At 39.2% G+C, this 25,616-nt stretch overlaps 1 protein-coding gene across 1 annotated transcript in view; it reads left to right on the top strand.

The window, feature by feature from the left end:
* Positions 1-1,646: 1,646 nt before the first annotated feature.
* The window catches only part of PLCXD3 (phosphatidylinositol specific phospholipase C X domain containing 3), a 161,799-nt gene continuing 137,829 nt past the window's right edge, over positions 1,647-25,616 (top strand). Inside the window, exon 1 of the mRNA XM_082382457.1 lies at positions 1,647-1,754. Within this exon, the coding sequence (XP_082238583.1) occupies positions 1,652-1,754 (103 nt within the window). The 5' untranslated portion in view covers positions 1,647-1,651. The remainder of the gene's footprint in view (positions 1,755-25,616) is intronic.

Genomic DNA, 25,616 nt, shown 5'->3' with positions numbered 1-25,616 from the left:
CTCACCCTAATCAAAAGGATATGTGAGTTCTACTGTGCTAACAGGAATATTAAGGTTTACCTTGGGAAAAAAATCCCAGTACATCTCTTTCTCATTCTTAAAGATAACCCTACCATGTCCTTTTGCAATTATGAATTGATTCTGTGGGAGAACAGAAAATTTGATCACATGGATAAGGTATTCTCTCTCCTCTCTCCACCTTTCCCACAGTGCTCCCTATTTGGAGTGAATATTCTTTGAGTTCTGCATCCTTGTATAATAAGCAGGCTTCAGTTGTGGTTGTTTTTTAAAAAATGCTATATGGTTTACTGAATTGAAAAAATTGTTCCCATATTTTACAGCTCTCTCTCCTACCTTGGTTTTCATTTTCCTAACTTAACAGCATTTACTTTAGGAAAAGGATTTTACATCACTGGATCAAAGAACAGAGGCACCTTTATTGCATTTACATTCACTGGGCTGCAAAGACCCCGCACATTTTCAGTCCGTTGCTTATCATTCCTATTCAGGCCATCCCTGGACTCATCACATTTGTGAGATTTGATTTTTCTCCTCTTTCTCGTCTGAGAGCAGGTGGACCAGGACAGTTCTTTGGAGGCTCGACAAGTGATTTCTCTTGAGAGAGGCGCACCTCTCCAGTCTGCCAAGGAATGAAAATTCAGACAATCACACAGATCATTTTGAATGCTGCCAAATAAATTCCACCAAATGCTACTGGCAATAATTACAACCTGTCACTGGGAAATGTGGTGATTTTCTTCTAGCATCAGGCTTCAGCCTTGTCCTGAGTGCCACGAAAATGACACAGAGAGGACATAAACAGCTTTCTCCATAGATAGAGCATACATTTCTCATAATCAGGGAAATGAAGGGGTTGATGTGCTTCTTTACCTTGAAATGTCTAGAACAGGGTGCCAGGGGTTAAGTAGGAACCACCTGGAACTTACTGCTCTTTGCTGACAGCACACTTGTCAACTACTCCAAAAATTAGGCAAAGTGGTGAAGAAAGACCACCATTTTGTTATAAGCAGGGCTCTGGGCCCCGACTGAGGAAAGAAAATAACCTGTTGTCGCTTGCAAAAAGCAAAGCTCTTCTGTAAGAATGGGAAGTCCTGAAAGCCAGTATGAGAGTCGACTCCCCAGGAGGTGATAGCATCCCAAAGTCTACTAGGATTTTAGGGTCAACCCCAAGATTGTCTTTTATACAAACAGGACTAGGAAGTCTCATCGAAGGACCGAGCAAGATCATGGGCAAAGCAGCTGTGTGAACCAAGTTAAAAAAAAAAAAAAGAAAAAGGAAAAAAAAAATTTAGTAAGAAGCCAAGGAACGCTGCAGAAATGGCGAGAAAAGACAGAGACGCATAGGAGGGATAAGACAGGAGGAGGGAGTCGGGGAGGGCGGGGAGAGAGGAGAAAGCTGAGCGCGGACGTCAGGAACAAAAGCTCCAGCGGAGTCTGGCGGAGGCACTAAGGGAGCATGGGGTGTTTTGAATAATTATTCAAATTAGCATGTGTCTGCGCCATCCTGTGGGTGTGGCGCACAGCGGAGTGTAAACTCCAGCGGGGCCGGAGCAAACCCTCGATTAGCGGCAGCAGCCTGCCAGCCTGCCCGAGGAGCGCGAGGACCAGCGCGCGGCGCAGCGACCGCACGATGGCCTCGTCTCAGGGGAAGAACGAGCTGAAATTCGCCGACTGGATGGCAACTCTGCCCGAGAGCATCCACAGCGTCCCCCTCACCAATTTAGCCCTCCCAGGTAGGCGCGCTGAGGCTGCCGACGGGGCGCCCGGCGTCCGCTCCCCCTGCCCCGCCCTGCTTTATCCGCCACGAAGTGGTAACTGGCCACGATGCCCGCGGGAGGGAAACTCGTCTCCAGGGGTGGGTCTCGGCCAGGCGAGTGCGTGCCTGGGAGCCTCCGGGCTCCTGGCGCTTTTCAAACGTCTGGGGACCGTGGCGCGGGGAGTCAAGGTGACTGATTTTCCATGGGCTTTTGAAGCAGGTTGTGTGAGAGGGCTGGGGCAGGGGAGAGGCTTGGCTCCAGGACGGCCCCTCGTGCCCCCCTGCCACGTTTTCCCCGAAGACTTGGGGCTGGGGGCGATCTCTGGGGCTGTGGGGTGATAGTGACCGGTGAGAACGAGCTGCGGTCCTAAGGGCTCGGCTCCGGCCCGTGGACCTCCCACTCCATCCCTGTCACGGAATCAAGTGGATCTGGTGGATTTCTCTGTTAGAACCTACCCGAGTCATTAATATTCGTCCCTAGTCTCCTTTAAAGAGACAAAGCGCTTCCCGAAGAGTGATGAAAGTTCAGGGACCGGCGGCGGCGGCGTGATCGCTGCCCTTGACCGGGAGCTGGAGGGGGAGAGGAGCGGAGGGGGCAGTTTCCTGATCTGCGTGGACCCAGAGGGCCTGGCCGGGTGGCTACTGTCTGCATTTTGGTCCACGGGCTGTTAGCAGCCTACAGCGCGCGGGTCAGGAAAGCAAACCCTCGTGGACCGTGCATTTGTTGTTCGGGACGGAAGCTGGGCCGGGGAACCTGCGTGAGCTGCGGCGGAGGGGTGGGATTAATAGGCAAATCTTAGGAAAAAGATGATTGCGGCGGTGTCCGGACAGGCTAGCAGGACGGAAGCCTGGGCAAAGCGAGGAAGAGACTGGAGGCATCCAGAGGCTTCAGCATAGCGCGCACGACTTGGATCAGAGGACCGGGCAGGTTTTTGGGACGGGAGCGCAGCAGACCCTAGTTCGGATGTGCAGGAGGGAGGGTCGTTTCAGGTCGGTGTACCACGGTGACAGCTGGGGACACAGCCATACTTCGTTGACTTTTCTCTTGGGCTGAGGGTGCAGATGCCTGACCCTTCCAGGACTCGGCTAGAGGGCAAAATACCTACAGGCTGTCCACCCCCTGCCCCAAGCTGTGCCGTGTTATCAAGTTCAACCTTCTGGTCTGCCTTCTCTAGATCTGCCCTAGCCGGCGCCCCCTCTCAGCCACTGGGGGAAATCATACTTAAAAAAAAAAAAAAAAAAGGGAAAGATGGGTTTTCTCGAAAATCCCAAGAGTCGCTAACCAGTAGCCCTGGAATTGATCAGTAACTTAAATCAATGGTCGTTCATCAAGTGGATGTTTGGCGGTTATGATAGGCACAGGCTACACTCTGAGAGCCAACCCTGGAAGGGAAGGGTTCGTCTACTTTTGTCCTTCTTCAAGAGGTAGCTTCCCAAGAGCCCAGGTGTCTCCAAGGAAAAGAACAAGACAGCTTCTCCACTCTGCACTTACCCTGCTCCCTGGGAGAGCCTGGGGATTGCTCTTTTGAAGGAGACAGTAGAAAGCACAGAACTGTGTTGGCAAAATTCCACTCTCACTTCCACAGGCATTCCTATCCTCTTTTCTTCCTTCCTTTTTATTTTTTGGTTTGTAGAAGGTTACTTTTACATGGTCTCACCTGAGAATTTGTGCTCACATAAAAGGTAAGAAGGGCAAGAACTCTGTTGCCAGCCTCCTGATAGGTGACTCTCCAGAGACACAGGGAGGTTAAAAGCCCAAGTTCACACTGCAAGTTCTGAGGGATGGTATGATACCATGTCTGAATCTAACTTACTTTTTTATAGTACTTCACTTTTCAAAGCCCTAGTATGTAACCCAGATCACATAATCCTTCCCCAAACCTTGTGAAGCAGTCGGTGCTGATAAGTATTAACTCCATTTCACAGATGTGAAAATTGCACCTCAGTGAAGGGAAATGACCTACAATCAGTTCAGTGATATAACCCTTAAAATGGTCCTTAGGAAAAACCTCCTAGAAATTTTGGAGGGAAATGCTTTGGGGTTTGTATCTGGATGATTCAGCAACAACAAGTACTAATCAGGGTGAGAGGACAAGGAAATAGGCATTAGCAGGAACAGGATGAATTTTCTTTTCTTTCCACAGGACAAAGTGAAAACCTGAGGTCAGAGGCTTTGATATTCTGATAGTCCTACAGCAGAGACATACTGATGATGGCATTGGATGCAGTGGGAATTTCCACTGCTTTCCCAATTCCTCTTAGTTTTATACTCAAAGTGGATCCCCTGCAAAGCCTTCCATTCTCACCCTCAATACTTCTGAGAAAAAAAAAAAACCCTATTTCACCAATCTACATGCCTGAATTCCTCCATGATTCTGTAACGTACGTTTGGCAGATCCGCACATATAAATCCAGGTTTAAAAATGGGCTTGGTACCTTTCCGCGTTACTCAACTTGCGAGAATTTTTGGAGGAAAAAAGACGTTCAAACTTCGATAGTCAGGGAAAACTAATTGGAGACTATTAAACACTAATGGAATAATTGCCTTAAAATCATGCTAATAGCTTCCTGGCTGCTGCTTGTTTACTTGGCCAGTTGCTACAGCTTGAATTAAGTAATTATCTCCACCATTTAAAACCACTCCTGATGTACCACACAAGTGTTTTTCTGTAGAAGGGAACGGCTGCTCGGTCATCCTCAAAGCTTCAGGTTTTCTTAGGTGGAGCAACTGGAGAGTGAAGAGCTGTCTAATTATGAAGCCATCCACCTGGGGCAGCTGATCTGGATTACCCAGAGCTAGTGCAAAGAACAATCTGCAGGTGTGTGATATTCCCCACCAGGTGTGCAGTTCTGGCATCTTTAAATGTTTCTTAAGTGTCTGCATCTTGAATGCTTTCATAGCCAAATTTCTCAGTGGCTGTTCTGCGTTTAAATGGCCTCATGATTTGGTATTGACTGGCCTAAGGAATTAAATTAGTAATCGGTATTAGTAGTTTTACTTTCACTTTATTTTTCAGAGGAATGGTAGTGTCGTAACACACTGACAGTTACTTGGATTTCTTTCTCATTTGTCTTTTCTTCCTCTCTCTGATGACACCAAGCTAAGTTTTCATTCATACATGTTTGCTTAACAATATCCTGGCATTTTGGCTTATGAATAATGTGTCCTCTCACCACAAACAGTTGAGAGAGGATAAACAGGGATGGAAGCAGGGAGACAAAGTATCAAATTCAGGTGAAGGTGAGTCTGATGAATTTCTGGCATCTTTGAAGCCGAGTTCTAACTCTATAATCATAGTGCTGCCAGAACCATTGTAAAAAGATCCATCATGGGAGCAAGCAAGCTGTTGCTTGATCTGGGTAATTTGTTGGTGATCTGGATCTATGACAGGGAGTCATTCTGTCCAAACTCTAAAAGATCAGGAAGGGTTTTTACTCCATGGGAGGGGTCCGTTATGTATTTTCTGATATGTGATGAAAGTCTTCTTCACATAATACAGTAAATTGACCATGTAATAATGAAAGACTGGCTAAAATGTTGTGGGACTAGAATCTCAGAAAGAGTGTATGTTTCCTTGGTGTCAGAGTTGATTACTGAGTTGACCACCAGTTGGCCTTCGAGCTGGACCCGGGCAGAGTTTGCTTACCCCATCCCCTGTCCTTGGAATGTACTTTCTGCCCACTGTTCACACAGTGGGAACCATTTTCAAGGATGCAGCCTTGAGAGAGCAATGTGTTACTGAGACCATCTGGACAGTGTATGTGGCTGAACCTCTTTAAGACCTCTATATAAACTTTTAAGATTCTGGCAGGTAGGTGCGGAGATCCAGTCATCTTGCAGCTGCCTTAAAACAAGCTTCTTAGGTAAGTTCCCTGCTTATTAAACTTGCCACCTTCCAATCTGGAAGTGATATGCCTTTCTTTGGTCTCTTCCTCGCCAGTTTTCAAATCAAAACTTGAACAGGAATTGTTGACTGTACTTTAGATAAGGAACACAGAAATGCTTTAGAAATCGATCATTGTTCTTGTAGATTTTGTACACTCTTCCAGAAAATGCTAACACCAATGAAAAAGAACAGTCTTACTTAGGGAAACTAGATGTTTATATAGCTCCAGTTTCTGTGTTCTTGTGTTGGCTTTTATTAGTTTTAAATTTCTTCCCTCACAGTGATCTCTTCTTGTTGTTCCTGGAGCCAACTATCTTCTTTTTCCTTGTAATTTACTATTTCTATTTTGATTGGGATGAGACAATCTACAGAGCAAATCTGGGACTGGGTCTAATTGTACAAGTTTCTTTTAAAAAACAGGACATTTCTTTTCATCATTTTAGTTCTGATAGTGATATGGAAGTTAATTTTTCAAAGCAATCAAAAAACAACAAAATTGTTTAGAATGACTATCTTTCTTGTGTTGCCTTTCCAATTCCCAGTTTTGTTTTTGATTTTGCTAAAAAGAAACACATTGACTATCTGGAACATAATTTATCATACTGGGGCTCTTTCTTGATGAGTTGAACTGAATCACCAACTTTTACTAATCAATATAAAATGATACTTCCATCATCTTACAGTTTACAAAGTGTTTTCTCACGAACACACATGCTTTTCACATGTTCTATCAATAGTCTCCTCAGGCCTTGCTACTCAACGTTGATCCAGGGACCAACAGCATCGGCATACATGGGTTCTTGGTAGAAATGCAGCATCTTGGACCCCAGCCCTCAGACCGATTTAATCACAATCTGCATTTTAACAAGATCCCCAGGTGATTTATATACCCATTTAGTTTGAGAAACACTGCTTAGGGTATCTCTAAGAGGAACCTTTATGTAAGTGGCAGAACCAAATTTAAATATACATCTTTGACTAAGTTCTTTCTAACGGACCATGCAGTCTATCTGTGAGTGTTAAAATTTACAATCAGGCTTAGAGCCAGAGCCCCATATCTGACTCAAGGCTAATGGCCCAGGTTGGGAACATTTCTGATAACTGACATTACAGTTCAATAAAATCACAATAAAAGTGATTTAATTGCTACCTAAGTGTTCAAATTAGGTCACTGTGATAAATGTAAAATCTTCCCCCTCATTTCCTTAAAGTCCTGATGCTCATTGATACCAGCTGTCAACAGCACTTAAAATCAGACCATCTGGTGGTGCTAGTGGTCACTAATGACAATTTAGGAGACACTCCATATTGGTTCTTGTCTATTTAATCCCACTTTTTTGTGTGTGTTACAGGACCAGCTACTTTTGTTATATTTATAGGTCACAGATTTGTCCACCTTATCTATAAACTAAAACTTTTCAATATTGCTCTGAAGTAATAGTGGCGTCATAAATGCAAACTGTAGTAATAATCAGCATCAGAAAGATCTCAAACACAAAGGTAAACAGTAACGAGTTTTGATGGAAAGAAGATGATCAATCTTTGTATTTGCAAACCATACCTCATTTATTTAAATCATGGTTTATATGGAATAGAAACATGCATAAATGTGGTTATAACTTCCTTGCTTGAATTTTAGTAATTTTAGCATAATCAGTGCTCTAAAAGAGTTAAAATTTTAAAAAGAACCTTCAAGTTGTTAAAATAGATACGTTTATATGTTAAGGCTCACACACTTTACTCATATGAAGATTTCTCATATCATTACTTAGAGTTTATTGTATCCTATTTAAGTCCAACCCTACCTAATCAAAATAGAATAAGTTACAAAGAGGAGGAGTAAAACTGTTGAGTGACATACATCAGCAATAATGAGTTTATGAGGGCCGGGCAGAGGACAATAGGTTTTATTCTGTACTCTGCATCATTCTCAATGTTAATTCACTCTCTGCATGTACATGTGCATGTGCATGTGTGTGTGTGTGCATGCCCATAGGTGTATCAACTTTCTCTTAAGATAACTTCTTTTCCAAGAAGCTTCTTGATATTTCCTATAAGTAGACCTCAGGTGCTACCTAATTAATCATTCCTCCAGACAGGTCCAGAGTAGGAACAGAAGCTGGGGTCCATACTGTTCCCAGTGAACAGCCTGGGACAATGTAAATAGAACCAAATAATCTGATAGACCTAAGGTAATTATTAACACCTTCATTGCTTTAAAGCACATTAATAGAGTAATTGATGTGCTCTGAGCCTTCAAGAGAAGGTTAAATCTCATACACACATATGCACACATTTTAACTATTGTTGGTTAAAGGGGTCAGCTCTGTTAATCTGGAAATTTTACCTATTACCACCAATGAGGTTTATCCATAACCATTACCCATGGGCACTCAAGGAACTTCTAGGTACTATCATGGAATTTGTTATTCTCAAGAAGCTTATAGATTCTCTTAGTTCTCTTTCTCTGTGTAGGGTTAGGATCAGTCTCAGAAGATTGGGGACCAGAAAATTATAAAAATCGTATATTCTAGAAGACAGGGGAAAGTGAGAGAGAAAATTACCATAGTTCAAATGAAATTCGGCACCCAGAAGCTTTCTACAGCACCATATGCTTTTATTATGCTCTATTAAGAGAGGAAGATGGGTCAGAAAGAGGGTCAGGAGGAGACGGTTAAACATGCTTGAGAAGCTGCCAGGATTAGTCACCTCCGGAGATCAGGTACTGAAACAGATGGTCCATTGATTTGTTAGATGTGCTCTTGTTATGTTCCTATATTTCATTATGGATCCTGGGAGTGGACAACTCTTACACCACTCTATCTTAAATGTCCACTAATATTATGTTTCACATAGAAGAATTCTTCTTGTGAATTAATTTTTATGAAGCAGCCATGTTTATCCTTGGTCAACATTATGAATGATGGTTGTGTTCCTTGATTCACTTGGAGAATTGTTCTTCATGAAGGTAAGTGGATTCTGATGAATGAATGACAATCTTAGTTGCCTCGTAGGCTTCCCTGGAGGTCCCCTCTGTCACGTTGGCTGGTGAAGAGGAAGATGTACTTGAAGGGGTCCTCATGGGCAAATGGGAACCTATTTCAATACACAACTCTGACTATACTCCTCTGTTGCCATGTGGAGGAGGAGGAGGAAGATGAGGAGAAGGAGGAACAGGGCTGTCTCAGCACAGAATTAGCCCTAAACACACTCCTGCCATGACCTGCTCTGGGCTTTTCTCAGGAAAAAAAAAATTGGTCAAGGGGATATAAAGATATCACCTTGAAAGTTGCTAGAAAGGAAGGCTGCAGAACTGTCACCCCTCATGTCCTCGTTTCTCCTTGCATCAGTTCAAATTCCTTGGGTCTAGCAATAGAGTTTCACTTTTGAAAATGTCCTTAATTCTCATCTTACTCTTTCTTGTTCTGCTTACTTGGAAGAAACTCCAACTCAGTTAAACTCATTTTTCTACCTATTCCAATCCCAGAAAACTTCATATCCCTAGTAATCTTACTGCATATCCCTAGTAATCTTACTGCACATCCCTAGTAAATTCATTTTCCTGTTCTCTGAGATAATAACTTCATACTCTTCTTGCTTCTCAAATCAATATCTCCTTCCCGCCTCACTCTAAACTTATGACCTCACCTCTTATTTTACAGGAAAAAAATAGATACAAACAGATATGAACTTTCTCAGTTTCCCACAATTAACTCATCACCCCCCTGCATCTATTTCTGCATATTCTGTATTTTCTTTAGGTAAGAAGAAGTCATGACTTGATCCTACCTAAGTCCAGCTTCTCTACTCATGGTCTGGATCCCATTCACTCAAATCTCCTACCTTTGATCTCAAATTTATCCCCTCTCTTTCCTGCCACTACCAGATCATTTCAGTCGCTACACAAACATATATTACTATCAATATTACCTCTCTTAAAGAAATAAAAATCCCCCTTGACTCCACACCTGTGTCTCTATCCACTGCACTATTTCTCTGATATTTGTAAAAATATCCCCTCTGTCTTCAGGTTATTTCCTTTCCTCTGCCTACCGCATACTAATCTCATTATTTCCCCACCACTGCACTAAAATTGTTTTTATCTAGGTTGCCAATGATTTTTTTTTTTTTTGCTAAAGCTAATGGATAATTCTCTATCATCTTATTTGACTTTTCAGCATCGTTTGATCGTTTGATGTGACTGACCACACTCCTCTTCTTGAAACATGTTCTTCCTTTGGCTTCTTAAGACACTTCTTGTGTGTGTGTGTGGTTAAAAAACACATGACATAAGATTTACCCTCTTAATGGTTCTTTAAGTGTTCAGTATTCTTAATTATAAGCACAAAGGTGTATAGAAGATCCCTATAACTTTTTCATCTTGCGTGACTGAAACTTTATACCCATTAAATAACAACTCATCATTTTCCCTTCCCACTAGGCCCTGCAACCACCATTCTACGTTCTACTTTGATGAAGTAGATACCTACTTCATGTAAGTAGAATAATGTAGTATTTGTTCTTTTGTGACTGGATTATTTCACTTAGCATAATGTACTCAAGTTTCATTCATGTTGTAGCATATGTCAGGATTTCCTTCCTTCTTCACAGCTGAGTAATATTCCATTGCATGTATATACCAATTTCATTTATATATTCATCTGTCAGTGGACATTTATGTTGTTTCTGTATCTTGACTATTGGGAATAATGGTGCAATGAACATGGGAGTGCTAATATCTCTTTAACAGCCTTTTTCAATTATTTTGATTAAATACTTAGAAGTGGGATTGCTGGGTCATATAGTAGTTGTATTTTTAACTTTTTGAGAAAATGCCATATTGTTTTCTGTAGCAGCTGCATCATTCTACATTCCTACCAACAGTGAACAAGGGTTCCAATTTCTCCATATCTTCACCAACATTTGTTATTTCTGGGTTTTTTTGATAATTACTATCCTAACAGGTATGGGTTGATATCTCATTGTGGTTTTGATTTTAATTTCCTTGATGATTAGTGATGCTGAACTTCCATTCATGTACCTGTTGGCCATTTGCATGTCTTTTTAGGAAAAATGCCTATTTAAGTCTTTTGACATTTTTTAGTCAGGTTATTTGGTATTTGGTTGTAGGAGTTGATATATTTTGGAAATTAATTCCTTACAGATATATGAATTGTAAATTTGTAGATTTGTCCCCTGCTGTGGAAGTATGGGGTCTTAACCATTGGACCACCAGGGAAGTCCCCCTTGGTCAAGTTTATTCTTAAATATTTTATTCTTTTTTTTTTTTTTTTTAATTTACTTATCTATCCATTTACTTTTGGCTGTGCTGGGTCCTCGCCTCCGTGCGAGGGCTCTCTCCAGCTGTGGCAAGCGGGGGCCACTCTTCACCGTGGTGCGCAGGCCTCCCACTATCGCAGCCCCTCCCGTTGTGGAGCACAGGCTCCAGACGCTCAGGCTCAGCACCTGTGGCTCACGGGCCCAGTCGCTCCGCAGCATGCGGGATCCTCCCAGACCAGGGCTCGAACCCGTGTCCCCTGCATTAGCAGGCAGACTCTCAACCACTGCACCACCAGGGAAGCCCTATTCTTTTTGATGCTGTTATATATAAGATTGTTTTCTTAAATTCCCTTTGGGATTGTTGATTTTTAATATATAGAAATAAAACTGATTTTTGTATGTTGATTTTGATCCTGCAACTTTACTAAAAGCATTTATTCTAACAGGTTTCTGTTGATTTTGTTGTTGTTGTTGTTGTGTGTATGTGTGTAATCTTTAGGGTTTTCTACATATAGAATCATGTCATCTATAAACAGAAATAATATTAGTTTTTTCTTTCCTATTTGGATGTCCTTCATATCTTTTTCTTGCTTAATTGCTCTGGCTAGATTTCCAGTACTATGCTGAATAGAAGTGGTAACAGTGGGTATACTTGCTTTGTCCTGATCTTAGCAGAATCATTTTCAGCTTTAACTACAATGTTAGCTGTGGGCATTTCATTTTTTATGTTAAGGTAAATATCCTTCTATTCCCAGTTTGTTGAGTATTTTTATCATATAAGGGTGTTGAATTTTGTCAAATGCTTTTTCTGCATCTATAAAGATGATCATGTGATTTTTACCCTTCATTCTGTTAATGGTGTATCACATTGATTGATTTTCATATGTTGAACCATCCTTGCACTCTTGGATTAAATCCCACTTCGTCATAGTGTATGATTCTTTTAATGTGCTATTGAATTTGGTTTGCTAGTATTTTATTGAGGAATTTTGCCTTTATATTCATCAGGGATATTGGACTGTAGTTTTCTTGTAGTGTCTTTGGCTAGCTTTGGTATCAGCATAATGCTGGCCTCAAAAATGAGTTTGGAAGTGTTCCCTCCTCTTTAATATTTTAGAAGAGTTTAAGAAAGATTGGCATTAACCCTTTAAACATTTGTTAGAATTTAGCACTAAAGCTGTCTGGTCCTGGGCTTTGCTTTGCTTAGAGATTTTTAATTATTGATTCAATCGCCTTATTAGTTATAGGTCTGTTCAGATTTTCTATTTCTTCATGATTCAGTCTTGGTAGATTGTATGTTTCAAGAAAGTTATCCATTTATTCCAGGCTATACAGTTCATTGGCATAAAATTGTTCATAGTAGTCTCTATTAATCCTTTTTGTTTATGTGGCCTCAGTTGTAATGTCTCATTTTTCATTTCTGATTTCATTTATTTGAGTCTTCTCTTTTTTTCTTAGTCTTACTATAGGTTTGTCAATTGTGTCTATCTTTTCAAAATACCAACTCTTAGTTTTGATGATTTTTTAAAGCTATTTTTCTATTCTCAGTTTTATGTATTTCCTCTCTAACCTTTATTATTTCCTTTCTTCTATTAACATTGGGCTTAATTTGTTCTTTTTTTTCTAACTTCTTGAGGTGTAGAATTAGGTTGTTCATTTGGGATTTTTTTTAATGTTTTAAATCAGAAAAGACATACTGTACTTCTTGTTTGAAATTTTTTGCCTTAAAAAAGAGATCGTTCTTCTTTTTTAATGAAGGTGTTTATTGCTATACACTTTATTCTTACTAATGCATTTGATGCAGCCCATAAGTTTTGGTATGGTATGTTTTCATTTCCTTTGTCTCAAGATATTATCTAATTTCCATTTTGATTTCTTACTTGACCTATTTGTTATTAAAGAGTATATTGTTTAATATCCATATATTAAAGAAATTTTCAGCTTTATTCTTCTATTGATTTCTAGTTCAATTTTATTGTGGTCAGAAAAGACACTTGGTATGATTTCAATCTTTTAAATTTATTTAATCCTTTCGTTTTGTGACCTAACATGTGATCTATCCAGGAGAATGTTCTGTGTGTGCTGGATAAGAATGTGTATTCTGCTGCTGTTGGATGGAATGTTCTGTATAATTTGGTCTATAATGTTGTTCGAGTTCTCTGTTTCCTTGATCTTCTGTTTGAACATTCTATCCATTATGAAAAGTGGAGTATTGAAATCTCCTATTATTATAGTGTTACTGTCTATTTATCCCTTCATTTTTGTCAATGTATGCTTTATATATTTAGATACTCTGATGTTGGGTGTATATATTTATTTATAATTTATATATCTTCATTGTTATGTGACCCTTTTGTGACAGTTTTGTGACATTTTTTGACTCTTGTGACAGTTTTTGGCTTAAAGTCTATTGTGTCTGATATAAATATAACTGCTCCTACTCGCTTTTAGTTTCCATTTGCATGGAATATATTTTTCTATCCTTTCATTTTCAGTCTATGTGTGTCCTTAAATCTAAAGTGAGTATCCTATTTCAACAGCACATTAAAAAATCATGAACCATGATCAAGTGGGTTTTATCCTTAGGATGCAAAGATTGTTCAACATACACAAATTAATAAATGTTATGCACAGCATTAATACAGTAAAAAATAAAAATCACATGATTTCTCAATAGATGCAGAGAAAACATTTGACAAAATTCAATGCCATTTCTTAATTAAATCTTTCAACAAATTAAGTATAGAGGGAATATATCTCAATGTAATAAAGGCCATATAGGACAAACTCACAGCTAACATCATACTCATATGTAAAAAGCTGAAAGATTTTCCTCTAAAAACAGGAACAAGACAAGGGTGCCCACTCTCACCACTCCTATTTAACCTAGTACTGGAAGACCTAGCCATTACAATTTGATAAGGAAAGAAATAAAAGTCATCCAAATCAGAAAGGAAGAAGTAAATTTTCTCAGTTTACAGATGACATGATGTTATATACAGAAAACCCTAAAGTCTCCACCAAAAACACTGCTAGAACTAATAAAGAAATTCAGTAAAGTTGCTAGGTGCAAAATCAATATACAAAAATTAGTTGCCTTTCTATACACTAACAACAAAATATCTGAAAGAGAAAAAAGGAAAACAATCCGATTTACAATAGTAAATTGAAACAATAAAATACTTAGGACTATAGATACCCTTCACTTTTTGAAAGTTCACTTTATACCATTTTGCTTTTATGAAAGATCTACATTAGTACTTATTTTTCTAACCAAAAGAAATCTGAAGAAGATTTTCACTTTTACAGAAAAAAGCAAAAGGCAAAAAGTGTTCAAATTTGTTTCGCAGTGAGCCATTACAAAGGCAGCACTCACCCCGAGCTGCCAGAGTGGCACTGCTAAGCTCCATCCCTGGGAGCTATGCTCAGTGTCTCAGCATCAAGCCACCATACTTTGAACTGTGTCTGTGAGCATCTTTGCATTATCTTTATTTATTTTATACATCCATTAACAACATGTGTCCTAATTGCTTCTTTGATTTATGCCATTTCTGCTTACAAAAGGTTTCATAGGAACACTCTACTTTCAGAGAGTGAGGGAAACCTGTAAACTTAACCAAGGAGGTGAAAGATCTATACACTGAAAACTATGAGAAGTTGATGAAAGAAACTGAAGAAGACAGAAATTAATGAAAGATATTCAATGTTGTGGGATAAGAATAATTAATATTGTTAAAATGCCCATACTACCCAAAGCCATCTATAAATTCAATGCAATCCCTATAAAAATTCCAATGGCATTTTTCAAAGAAATAGAAAAAAAAAATCTTAAAAGTCATATGGAACTAGAAAAGACTTGAATAGCCAGAGCAATCTTGAGAAAGAAGAACAAAGCTGAAGCATCACACTTCCTGATTTCAAACTATACTACAAAGCTATAGTAATCAAAACAGTTTGCTACTGGCATAAAAACAGACATGGAATAGAATCAAGAGCCCAGAAATAAACCCATGCATATGTGGTCAACTATTATTTGACAAGGGAGTCAATAATACTCAATGGGAAAAAGATAATCTTTTCAATAAATGGTGTTGGGAAAACTGGCAAGAGAATGAAATTGGGCCCCTTTCTTATACCATACACAAAAATTATCGCAAAATGGATTAAAAACTTAAACATAAGACCTGAAACCGTAAAACTTCTCAAAGAAAACATAGGGAAAAGCTCCTTGACATTGGTCTTGGCAATGATTTTTTGGATATGACACAAAAAGCACAAGCAACAAAAATGAGAATGAATAGGTAGGACTACAACAAACTAAAAAGCTTCTGCACAGCAGAAGAAATAATCAACGAAATGAAGAGGCATCCTAAAGAATGGCAGGAAATATTTGGAAACCATATATTTAATAATGGGTTAATTTTCAAAATATGTAAGAAATTCCTACAACTCAATAGCAAAAACCAAATAATCTGATAAAAAACTGGCAGAGGACCTGAATAGACATTTTCCAAAGAAGACATACAAATGACCAACAGGTACATTAAAAGATGTGCAAAATCACTAATCATTATTAGTTACTAGTCATCTAGTTACTGTCATCTCCCACATGAATTACTCCAAAGGCCTCCTAACCAGGTTCCCTGACCTCTTTTTGCCTTTCTACACAGAGTGTCTTTTAAAAGTATAAATCAGGTACATCATTAACTTGTTTAAAACCCTCTGCATTTACTTACTAAAATTACTGGTCCCTATCTCTCTGACCTTGACTCTTTCTACCCTTTCCTTACTCACTAATCCCAGCTATTCTTTCTGGCCCTCATACCCTCCAGATTTCTCCCTGTCTTAGAGCTTTGCTTGGAATCTTCCTCCAGATTCTCAACAGCCTGCTTTCTTCTCCTTATGGCCTCAAGTATGATGCCTTCTCCTCAGGAGATATTCCCTGACTGTGTTAGCCAATGCAGTTCACCTCCACCCTCATCATTTTTTCTAACAATTGATTGGCTTATCTTCTTCATAGTGCTTGGGTAACAATAATTAATTACTTTATTTATATCTCATTGTCTGTCAACTGGGTAGAATATAAGCACCTTGAGGGCAGGACCTTATTTGAATCTTTTCTAGTGCCCAGAATATGTCTGGCCTATAGTTGTGTGATATATATATGTTGACAAATGACAAAGCCAGTATAGAGGGACTCTGATCTTGCACAAAAGATTCTGTCCTGTTGATCTGAGAACAAGCCAACCCAAAGAAATTATTCAAGTCAGCTCCATTATTCAAAATTTTTAACAAGTCCGGATCAATAATGGGTTAATTTCAGTAAAGTGATGATCTCAGTTAACTTTAATAAAGACTATGCTGGGCTCAATGTTTTTTGAATGAGACACATGATAATTGAACAAAATGAAATAGAAATTTGTTTTATACAGCAGTTTTTAGCCATTATGGCACTGCATGTTCAACCAATTTCTTATAATTTATATGTTTATATACTTAATAATTGTTATAATAAAGACTTTGAAGAAATATTAGATTGCTCTGTGCCTTCAAGGAAAAAAAAAAACTTTGCTATCTTTAATACTGCTTTGATTTTAAAGTTTTGTATTCCAGTTATCTATAAGTTGGTAATTCAAGTATGATCTGTATAGTGACTTATTGAACCAAAATATAGTAATAATATTCAACTCCACAATTATTTTGAATAATGCTTTTATTAGCCTCTGTAAAGGAATATGAGGAATTCTATTAAAATACAACAAAATTATACATGATAGCCACAAGGCAAAAAAAGAGGATACATCTACAAAACCAATATAATGTATTTCAAATGTCATGTACAAAAGATGTAAGAGCTGGCACTTAATTGGAGAAATGTGTTAACATGGGTGAAGTCAAGAAAGGGTTGAGATTAAAACAATGAAGACAATACTAAGATCTCTCTTCGCTATACTTGGAACTAGAAGTAGTATAAGGAAAGGTCAGAACATTGTTTAGGGCAGATGGTGTGAAATGAACAAATGATAAAGAGAAATAAGGACTATGTAATTCAGGCAGAGGAGGTATAGTTTAAAAATGCAGGCTCTAGTTTCAAACACCTGGGCTTTGTAGCGTGGCTTTGCCATTTATTAGCTCTGTGCTTCAGTTTTCTCAACTAAAAACTGGGGATAATAATAGTACTTCATAGACTGTTATGAGTACTTCATAGGTATAATACTTCTTAGGTTGTTGTAAGGATTAAATGAGGATGTGTGTAAAGTGGCTAAGAAGGTCTGGTGTACATGATATTACCTACTCATGTTTCACTTGTGATTTTCAATCAGGATGAATAATCTTCAGAAGAAAAGTGAGAGGATCGTAAGAAAAAATGTTTTCAAATGTGTTCAAGCTTTTGTGCCAAGGCAACGTATATCTCTGGGTACTAAGGGGGAAAAATGATAAAATACTGTAGAATCAAGGAATCATTTTTAGAGATTGTGAAAACTGAGGTGTAAAGGTATGCAAATGTCACAATGTCCAAAAGAGGAAAAATAAATCCCAGCGACTTCATATGGTAATACCTGAATGATTTGTAAGTGATTAAAAAAGGAAGTGATGATAAGGGATCACCTTGTACTGTGAAAAGTGAATCAGTTGGTTGACTTGGGACCCTGATGGCAGTCCTGGATCTGCAACCAAGTGTTGGGCAACTCACTTAAGTCTACTAGGTCTGTGGTGTTACATCTGTAAAACTGCTTAGCAGTTAATGTTGTGGACAAACTTGGTTCAAACCATGACTCTGCTATTTACCAGCTGACTCGGGGAGCCACTAAAAACCCTCTGAGTTACAATTTCCTCAGCTCCCAAATGGAGATAATGGCAGTACCAAACTCACATCCTTTATGGTGAGGATTCAATAAAATAAAATATCTCTTTTTCTCATTCCATCATGTCTAATTAAGCTCATTTACTTTGCTAACAGGGTCCCTGGTGGGACGTACCTGGCTCTTTGCTTTCGTAGCTCCTTTTCCCTTGTCTCCCCTCAGTCAAAGCCTGTTGACTTTTCTCTTTTCCCTTTGCAGGCTCAGCCCTGCCGTAGGCTCCAGAACCCATCCCACCATAAACAAGGGAATGTAAAGAGGGCCATTTCACCAGTTTCCTTACTGCATCTAGTACTCAGCTTCTAATGCAGCTGCGTAGAGAACAATGAACTGTTGTAGGAGGGGCACACATGAGTAGCCCAGAGAGGGGAATGGAACTTCCCATTGGTGAAGAAGATATTGGCCAGGTAGACCCAGTGTCAAGTGATTAGAAGAATATCCATATCCAGAGAGGACAGGGTCCAGCAATAGTTCTGGTCCAGCACAGAGAACAGGGTCCAATATATAGACAGAGATAATAAGAAACCTACAAGCAGATTTCCCAGAAACACAGGCAAACTTCAGCCAGGTTGAACTTGCTTACATGAAGTTTACTTGTCCAAGTCTGAGCTTTGGACACCACCTTAGATGATTAGATTTTTCTCTTTAAGTTCTTCAGCCCCAGGCTGTACCCATATCCTAGGATGAGAAAAGTTCTGTATGATTCTTCCCAGTCCCACCCATCCCAGAATACCTTGTGCCTGCCTGAAGTCTCTTTCACTGTGATTTATGAGAAAACTCCTGATTGTTACAAGTTGATACATTAGGTAACAGAGGCTAAATTTTAAAATGATTTATAAACTTGAAGATTAATTGGAGCTATTTTGACAAGCTTTAACAAGAGTCAAACAAAAAAAATCAAAATATAAAATATGTAAAAGCAGGTCGGCAGAAACTTGATTTAACTGTGGTTTGTGAGAAAAGGATCTAGGGCATGTAGCCAACTGGGAGCTGGCTGTAAGTCAGTAGGGTGACATGGCAGCAATAATGTGTATGCACGTGTGGGCTGCAGCGCCAGATATAGTTAGCAGAGCAACGGGTATAATAGCCTGGCTGACCCTGTGCTGGGCAGAGCCATCTGCAGCGTGGTGCTCTGTTCTGGGCTTCAAACTTTCACGGAGACTTTGGAAAGCTGCAGGGTGTAGGGGGAACAAGGGATTGTGGATTGTGGGGATGGCTTTACCGAGTCATTGACTCTGAAGTCTCTGGAAGCCAACTTGCATGGGAATATAGCTACCTCTCTTCAGACACATGAAGGAGAGGTCTATGAAGTTCTAAATTAAAGCAAAAAAAAAAAAAAAAGATTTTAAAGGGATGAAGATTTTGGCAAGCTGAAAGCAAGGAAGAACCTTTTATCAATGTGATTTTTACCCTCTCTAGTAGAAGTGTGTAAAGAGAGCTGGTCATCTTCGAAACATCTGCATTTACACAGAATTTGATCCAGATGACCTCTAAGGCCTTTTCTGCTTCTAAGACACTGTGATTTTGGATAGGTTACTTATTGTCTTATAACATCAGTTTCTTATATGAAAATGGGGGTAGGAATAGTACCCATCTTCATATGATTGTTGTATAAATCAACTCACTGATCACTCTTTCTGCCTTAACTTGTCCTCCATCTGTAGCATGTTTCTGTTCTTTTCCCTTCATTTTTATAAAGTTTTACTTATTGTTTAATTGCCTGGAAGAATTTAACAATCTCTTCTAGCAGGCAGGATATGAACAGAAAATTGAGTACCCCAGGAACAAAACCCATTTTAATTTAAGACCTGAATATTATTTCCAAGGCTATTAGATTAAGAATAATATTTTGGTGTATCAGTAGGTAGAACTTATTTCTCTCTGTGTCAATGTAGTTATTGAAACTGACCTCCTGTGATAGAAGATATGCAGCTTCCCAGCTGCAATCATTCCATTACCCGTACACAAATTGGGATCCCCTGGGCCTTTCCTGAAGTCAAGATGCCAGAATGACCCTAAGGACCTGACTTCAGCAAAGTTCTTGAAGGAGAAAACAACAACTTTGAGTTCAAAATATTTTGAAGAATATTTTTCTCCTTAAAGCCAGCTTACTCTCCAGACATCTCATTATGTTAATGCGCAGTTCATCTAAGGACCATTTCAACAATTTAATGGGGGTACACTATAGAATTTGGCAACAATAAATATCCAGGAGTAGAATGATGGTTGCCTGGAGGTGGTGGAGAGAAGGGGGAACTGGAGAGTTGTTTAGTGTGATTAGAATTTCAGTTTTGTTGAAGATCTCCTCAGTTTTACTGGAGATCTCTTGTACGACAATGTGAATATGCTTAACACTATTGAAATGTACACTTAAAGGTGGTTAAGATGGTAAATTTTATGTTATAGTTTTTTTTTTTTTTTAACCACAAATGGGAAGAAAAAATTTGCTCAGTCAGATCAAGTTTTATGTGTTTTGACATAAGCTCCTGGAGGCTTGCTATACAGTTTTCTGCAGCGTTTGTAATTCTTTGAGGCTCTAACACCAAGAAAAGGCATCTTCTTCAGTGTTGCTTCTGGCTATGAGGCTAATAATCTTGTTTTTCCCTCTTCTTATTACATTCATGATTTCACTGATTGAAGATGGCCAAATTACATTACCTTCTTAGGTCTCTGTTTCTTTAGTGTGATATCAGACTAATGTCCTTTGTCCTCTTAATTACCCTGCTGGTAAGGGTTAATGAAATAATATATGGATGCTTTCAAATTCCTTGTATTGGAAACATATTCCTGGGTTTGTGAACATTTAGGATTCACATCACCCAGAGTTACCTCCCAAGGACAATTTCTCTTCTTGGATGAAGTTGGTGGCACCATATTATAACTTGGACAAGATCAGTATTCATTCATTCAGAAATTACATACTAAACACTGAATATGTTCCAGGCTGTTCTAGGGGCTGGAAATGGAGGTAGACAAGCTAGATTAGGTAATTCCATTCTAGTAGTAGGAAGGAGACCATAAACAACTACAGAGAAAAAGACTCTTTGGAAGAATTCACCTAAACCAGGGGAATCACGTTGATTTTTGTTAAAATATCTGAGCTCCAGGTCCTAACAATTTCTTTTGGAGGACTTCACTTTTTGTTTTCACTTTAAAATGAAGAAAATGAGCACAATGGTTGGGACCCGTCATATGCTCCCATGAGTACTCTTAGATTATTGTTCACATGGCTTGGCCCTGCATAGCCAATTAAATAGTGAAAATTTCAGGCTTTATTTTAGATAGTTCCAATATCTAGATGAAGGCTTGACCTGTCCATCTTTCACAGGGATGTTTTTGTGGGCTCATTCCTTTCTCTTCATGCCAGAACTCAGGAGAAGGGCAGGCTGTGACTGAGGTGCTCATCCTAGAAGCCTTTCTCTGTTTCTTTAACTTTGTCCCACATGCACAATCTCAGTTTCTTTTACAGCCTCCTTCCAATCACATTTGCTTGCGATCATCATATTACACTATTTGCCTGCATCCTCAATTTCAGGCGCTGACCAGGGTAGTAATAAGGTACTATCTCTCCTTTTGCCTGGCCCTTTTGGAAGCTGTTGTTCTAGTTGGAGAGCATTTGCTGAGTTTTAGGGTCACCCTGCATCCCAAGAGTCTGAAGGAAGTTGTTTCAGAGGTTAAAGACAGTTGTTGGTTTTGATTCTTATATGTGATTCCAAAAGTATAATCTGAATCATTTTCAGTAGGCTGGAAAGCTCTCCCACAGGCAGAAGTACAGTTTCAGGAGATCCAGCTAAAAGTACTATTGCAGCAATATCATAGGAAAAGATCACAGTAATAACTGCCATTTATCAAGGGCCTGCCTTCTGACAATCACTTACACATATTAACTCTAACCCTTGTAATAACCCTGTGCAGTCAATACTATTCCCATTTTACAGATGTGCAAACAGAGAGACTGAATACTCGTACTCAAAGAGGTATCAGGTGATGAAGACAGAGAGCTGTCAAGTTTCAAAGTCTAAGTTTTTTTTTTTTTAAATTAGGTCTTATATCCAGAATAAAGCTCCTAGGTCTTGAGTAGCAGTCTTCACCATTTTTCCAGGATTCTCTTCATTGACAATTATAAATGATCTTTTTCTGTGTTGTTTTAAGTGCATATTTATTTGAGCCCTTTCAAAAGCAATCAGTATTTATGTATTTTAATGTTTTAACCTACTTTTCCATTATGCTATAACTTTAAAAATGTACTCAGATATCTTCTTAAATACTTAAACAAGTAAAACACCAAAACTAATGGAATTAAATTCAGCAAGAGTGAGATTAAAAGTTTGCTTTATGCCTTAAACCCCAAGTTGTGTTTTCCCTTCACACCCTACCCCTGCAAAATGTCATCATACCGTCTTCTACGATGAGAAAAAAGCAAATGCTATAAATGAAAAAAATATTCAGTGCAGCTACATTAGCCTCACAAGAGCCTAAATAGAACTTTGAATCCCAATGTTGTATTCAAAAGGACACTACTGAGAGCCTCCCAATGGCTGACACATTGGTCTTTGACCCTGGGAGATGGCATTTTGATTTTGATTGCTTTTCTATCAAGAATTTAGAGCCATTCCCAGAATATTGTTTTCAAGGGATTTTTCCTGGCTAATGTCTGGGCAAAAATCATTTTTATGCCTGCTGAAAACCTCTTTTCCACCAAAATTCAGAATAGAATATGACAAAGCTTTGGCTCCAGTCTCTCTAAAATGATTTGATTTCATTGTGACATTTGCTGACAGTCATAACATATGCACTTTCCTAAACTTTGGCAATATTTTAATAGGAAATTAAATGAAAGAAATACATTTTACTAGATTTTTTTCTTCATTAAAAAAAGTAGCATGTGGAAACAACTTTAACAATTGCTTTCTATAATTCTAGGGAGTGTGTTAGATATTTTGGCAGATATTGGCTAACATTTATATGTAATGCACTCATAGGGTCACTTTTTTAAGTTATGGAATTTGCACCTTTAAAGATAATACCATGCTTGGCTCTGTGTGCCACTGAGGGAAGTTCTGTCTCAGGCGCCGCCAGAACTTGGGCTGGGATGCCAGGGTCAGCGTCTCTGCTGAGAGGAGCGGAGCCTTCTTTGGACTCGCCGGGGTTTGGGCTTCAGGACAACATGGGGCTGTGTCCATGCTGACAGGAGCTGGGGTTCCTGATGACCCAGGAGATGCCAGGAGGAAAAGCCGTGTGACTGACAGGGTCTTGGTGCTCCGGCCAGGTGTCAGGCCTATTCCTCTGAGGTGGGAGAGCCAAGTTCAGGACATTGGTCCACCAGGCACCTCCCGGCTCCACGTAATATCAAACAGCGAAAGCTCTCCGAGATATCTCCATCTCAACGCTAAGACCCAGCTCCACTCAATGACCAGCAAGCTACAGTGCTGGACACCCTATGCTAAAAAACTAGCAAGACAGGAACGCAACCCCACGCATTAGCAGAGAGGCTGCCCAAAATCATAATAAGGTCACAGACATCCCCAAACACACCACCGGTTGTGGTCTTTCCCACAAGAAAGACAAGATCCAGCCTCATCCCCCAGAACACAGGCACCAGTCCGCTCTGCCAGGAAGCCTACACAAGCCACTGAACCAACATTCGCCACTGTGGGCACACACCAAAAACAATGGGAACTACGAACCTGCAGCCTGTGAAAAGGAGACCCCAAACACAGTCAGTTAAGCAAAATGAGAAGACAGAGAAAGACACAACAGATGAAGGAGCAAGGTAAAAACCCACAAGCCCAAACAAATGAAGAGGAAATAGGCAGTCTACCTGAAAAAGAATTCAGAGTAATGATAGTAAAGATGATCCAAAATCTTGGAAATAGAATGGAGAAAATACAAGAAACGTGTAACAAAGACCTAAAAAAACTAAAGAGCAAACAAACGATGAATAACACAATAAATGAAATTTAAAATTTTCTAGAAGGAATCAATAGCAGAATAACTGAGGCAGAAGAATGGATAAGTGACCTGGAAGATAAAATAGTGGAAATAACTACCACAGAGCAGAATAAAGAAGAAAGAATGAAAAGAATTGAGGACAGTGTCAGAGGCCTCTGAGACAACATTAAATGCACCAATATTCTAATTACAGGGGTCCGAGAAGAAGAAGAGAAAAAGAAAGGGACTGAGAAAATATTTGAAGAGATTATAGTTGAAAACTTCCCTAATATGGGAAAGGAAATAGTTAATCAAGTACAGGAAGTGCAGAGAGTCCCATACAGGATAAATCCAAGGAGAAACACGCTGAGACACATATTAATCAAACTATCAAAAATTTAATACAAAGAAAAAATATTAGAAAAAGCAAGGGAAGAACAACAAATAACATACAAGGGAGTCCCCATAAGGTTAACAGCTGATGTTTTAGCAGAAACTCTGCAAGCCAGAAGGGAGTGGCAGGACATATTTAAAGTGATGAAAGGGAAAACCCTACAAGCAAGATTACTCTACCCAGCAAGGATCTCATTCAGATTCTGTCATACAGAGTAAAGTAAGTCAGAAAGAGAAAAACAAATACCGTATGCTAACACATACATGTGGAATCTATAAAAAACAAAAAATGGTTATGAAGAAGCTAGGGGCAGAACAGGAATAAAGACACAGACGTAGAGTATGGACTTGAGGACACGGGAAGGGGGAAGGGTAAGCTGGGACGAAGTGAGAGAGTGGCATGGACTTGTATATACCACCAAATGTAAAATAGAGAGCTAATGGGAAGCAGCTGCATAGCACAGGGAGACCAGCTCCGTGCTTTGTGACCACCTAGAGGGGTGGGATAGGGAGGGTGGGAAGGAAGATGTGAGGATGTGAGAGGGAAGAGATATGGGGATATATGTATATGTATAGTGGATTCACTTTGTTATAAAGCAGAAACTAACACACCATTGTAAAGCAATTATACTCCAATAAAGATGTTAAAAAAATATCTACAAACAACAAATGCTGGAGAGGGTGTGGAGAATGGGAACCCTCTTGCACTGTTGGTGGGAATGTAAATTGATACATCCACTATGGAGAACAGTGTGGAGGTTCCTTAAAAAACTAAAAATAGAACTACCATACGACCCAGCAATCCCACTACTGGGCATATACCCTGAGAAAACAATAATTCAGAAAGAGTCATGTACCACAATGTTCTTTGCAGCTTTAATAACCAGGACATGGAAGCAACCTAAGTGTCCATCGATAGATGAATGGATAAAGAAGATGTGACACATATATACAATGGAATATTACTCAGCCATAAAAAGAAATGAAATTGAGTTATTTGTAGTGAGGTGTATGGACCTATAGCACAGGGAGATCATGTCTGTGCTTTGTGACCACCTAGAGGGGTGGGATACAGAGGGTGGGAGGGAGATGCAAGAGGGAGGAGATATATGTATATGTATAGCTGATTCACTTTGTTATAAAGTGGAAAGTAACACACAATTGTAACGCAATTATACTCCAATAAAGATGTTAAAAAAAATGATAATACCATGATTAATTTCAAGTATTTTGCATAATTTTTTAAGGACCATATTTTCTCTCTCCCCCCCTCCCTCTCTCTCTCTCTCTCTCCTTTTTCAGAGTACTAATGACCAATATAATTTAACTATTTTATGATACAGGATTATAATTATTAGTAGCATGAATTATTAAACTATATATCATACAGGGATATTTGGAAAAGCATTGGTATGTTCACAGCTGTTTGTACATATACTTGCTGGACCAGATATCTATGTTTCTAAGTTCTTGTGTTTTGTTGTTAGT

Source organism: Balaenoptera borealis (assembly GCF_965194805.1).
Source record: "Balaenoptera borealis genome assembly, chromosome: 2".
Lineage (NCBI taxonomy): Eukaryota > Metazoa > Chordata > Mammalia > Artiodactyla > Balaenopteridae > Balaenoptera > Balaenoptera borealis.
Note: the sequence above shows the minus strand (reverse complement) of the source record. Positions and strands in the feature narration are given on the sequence as shown.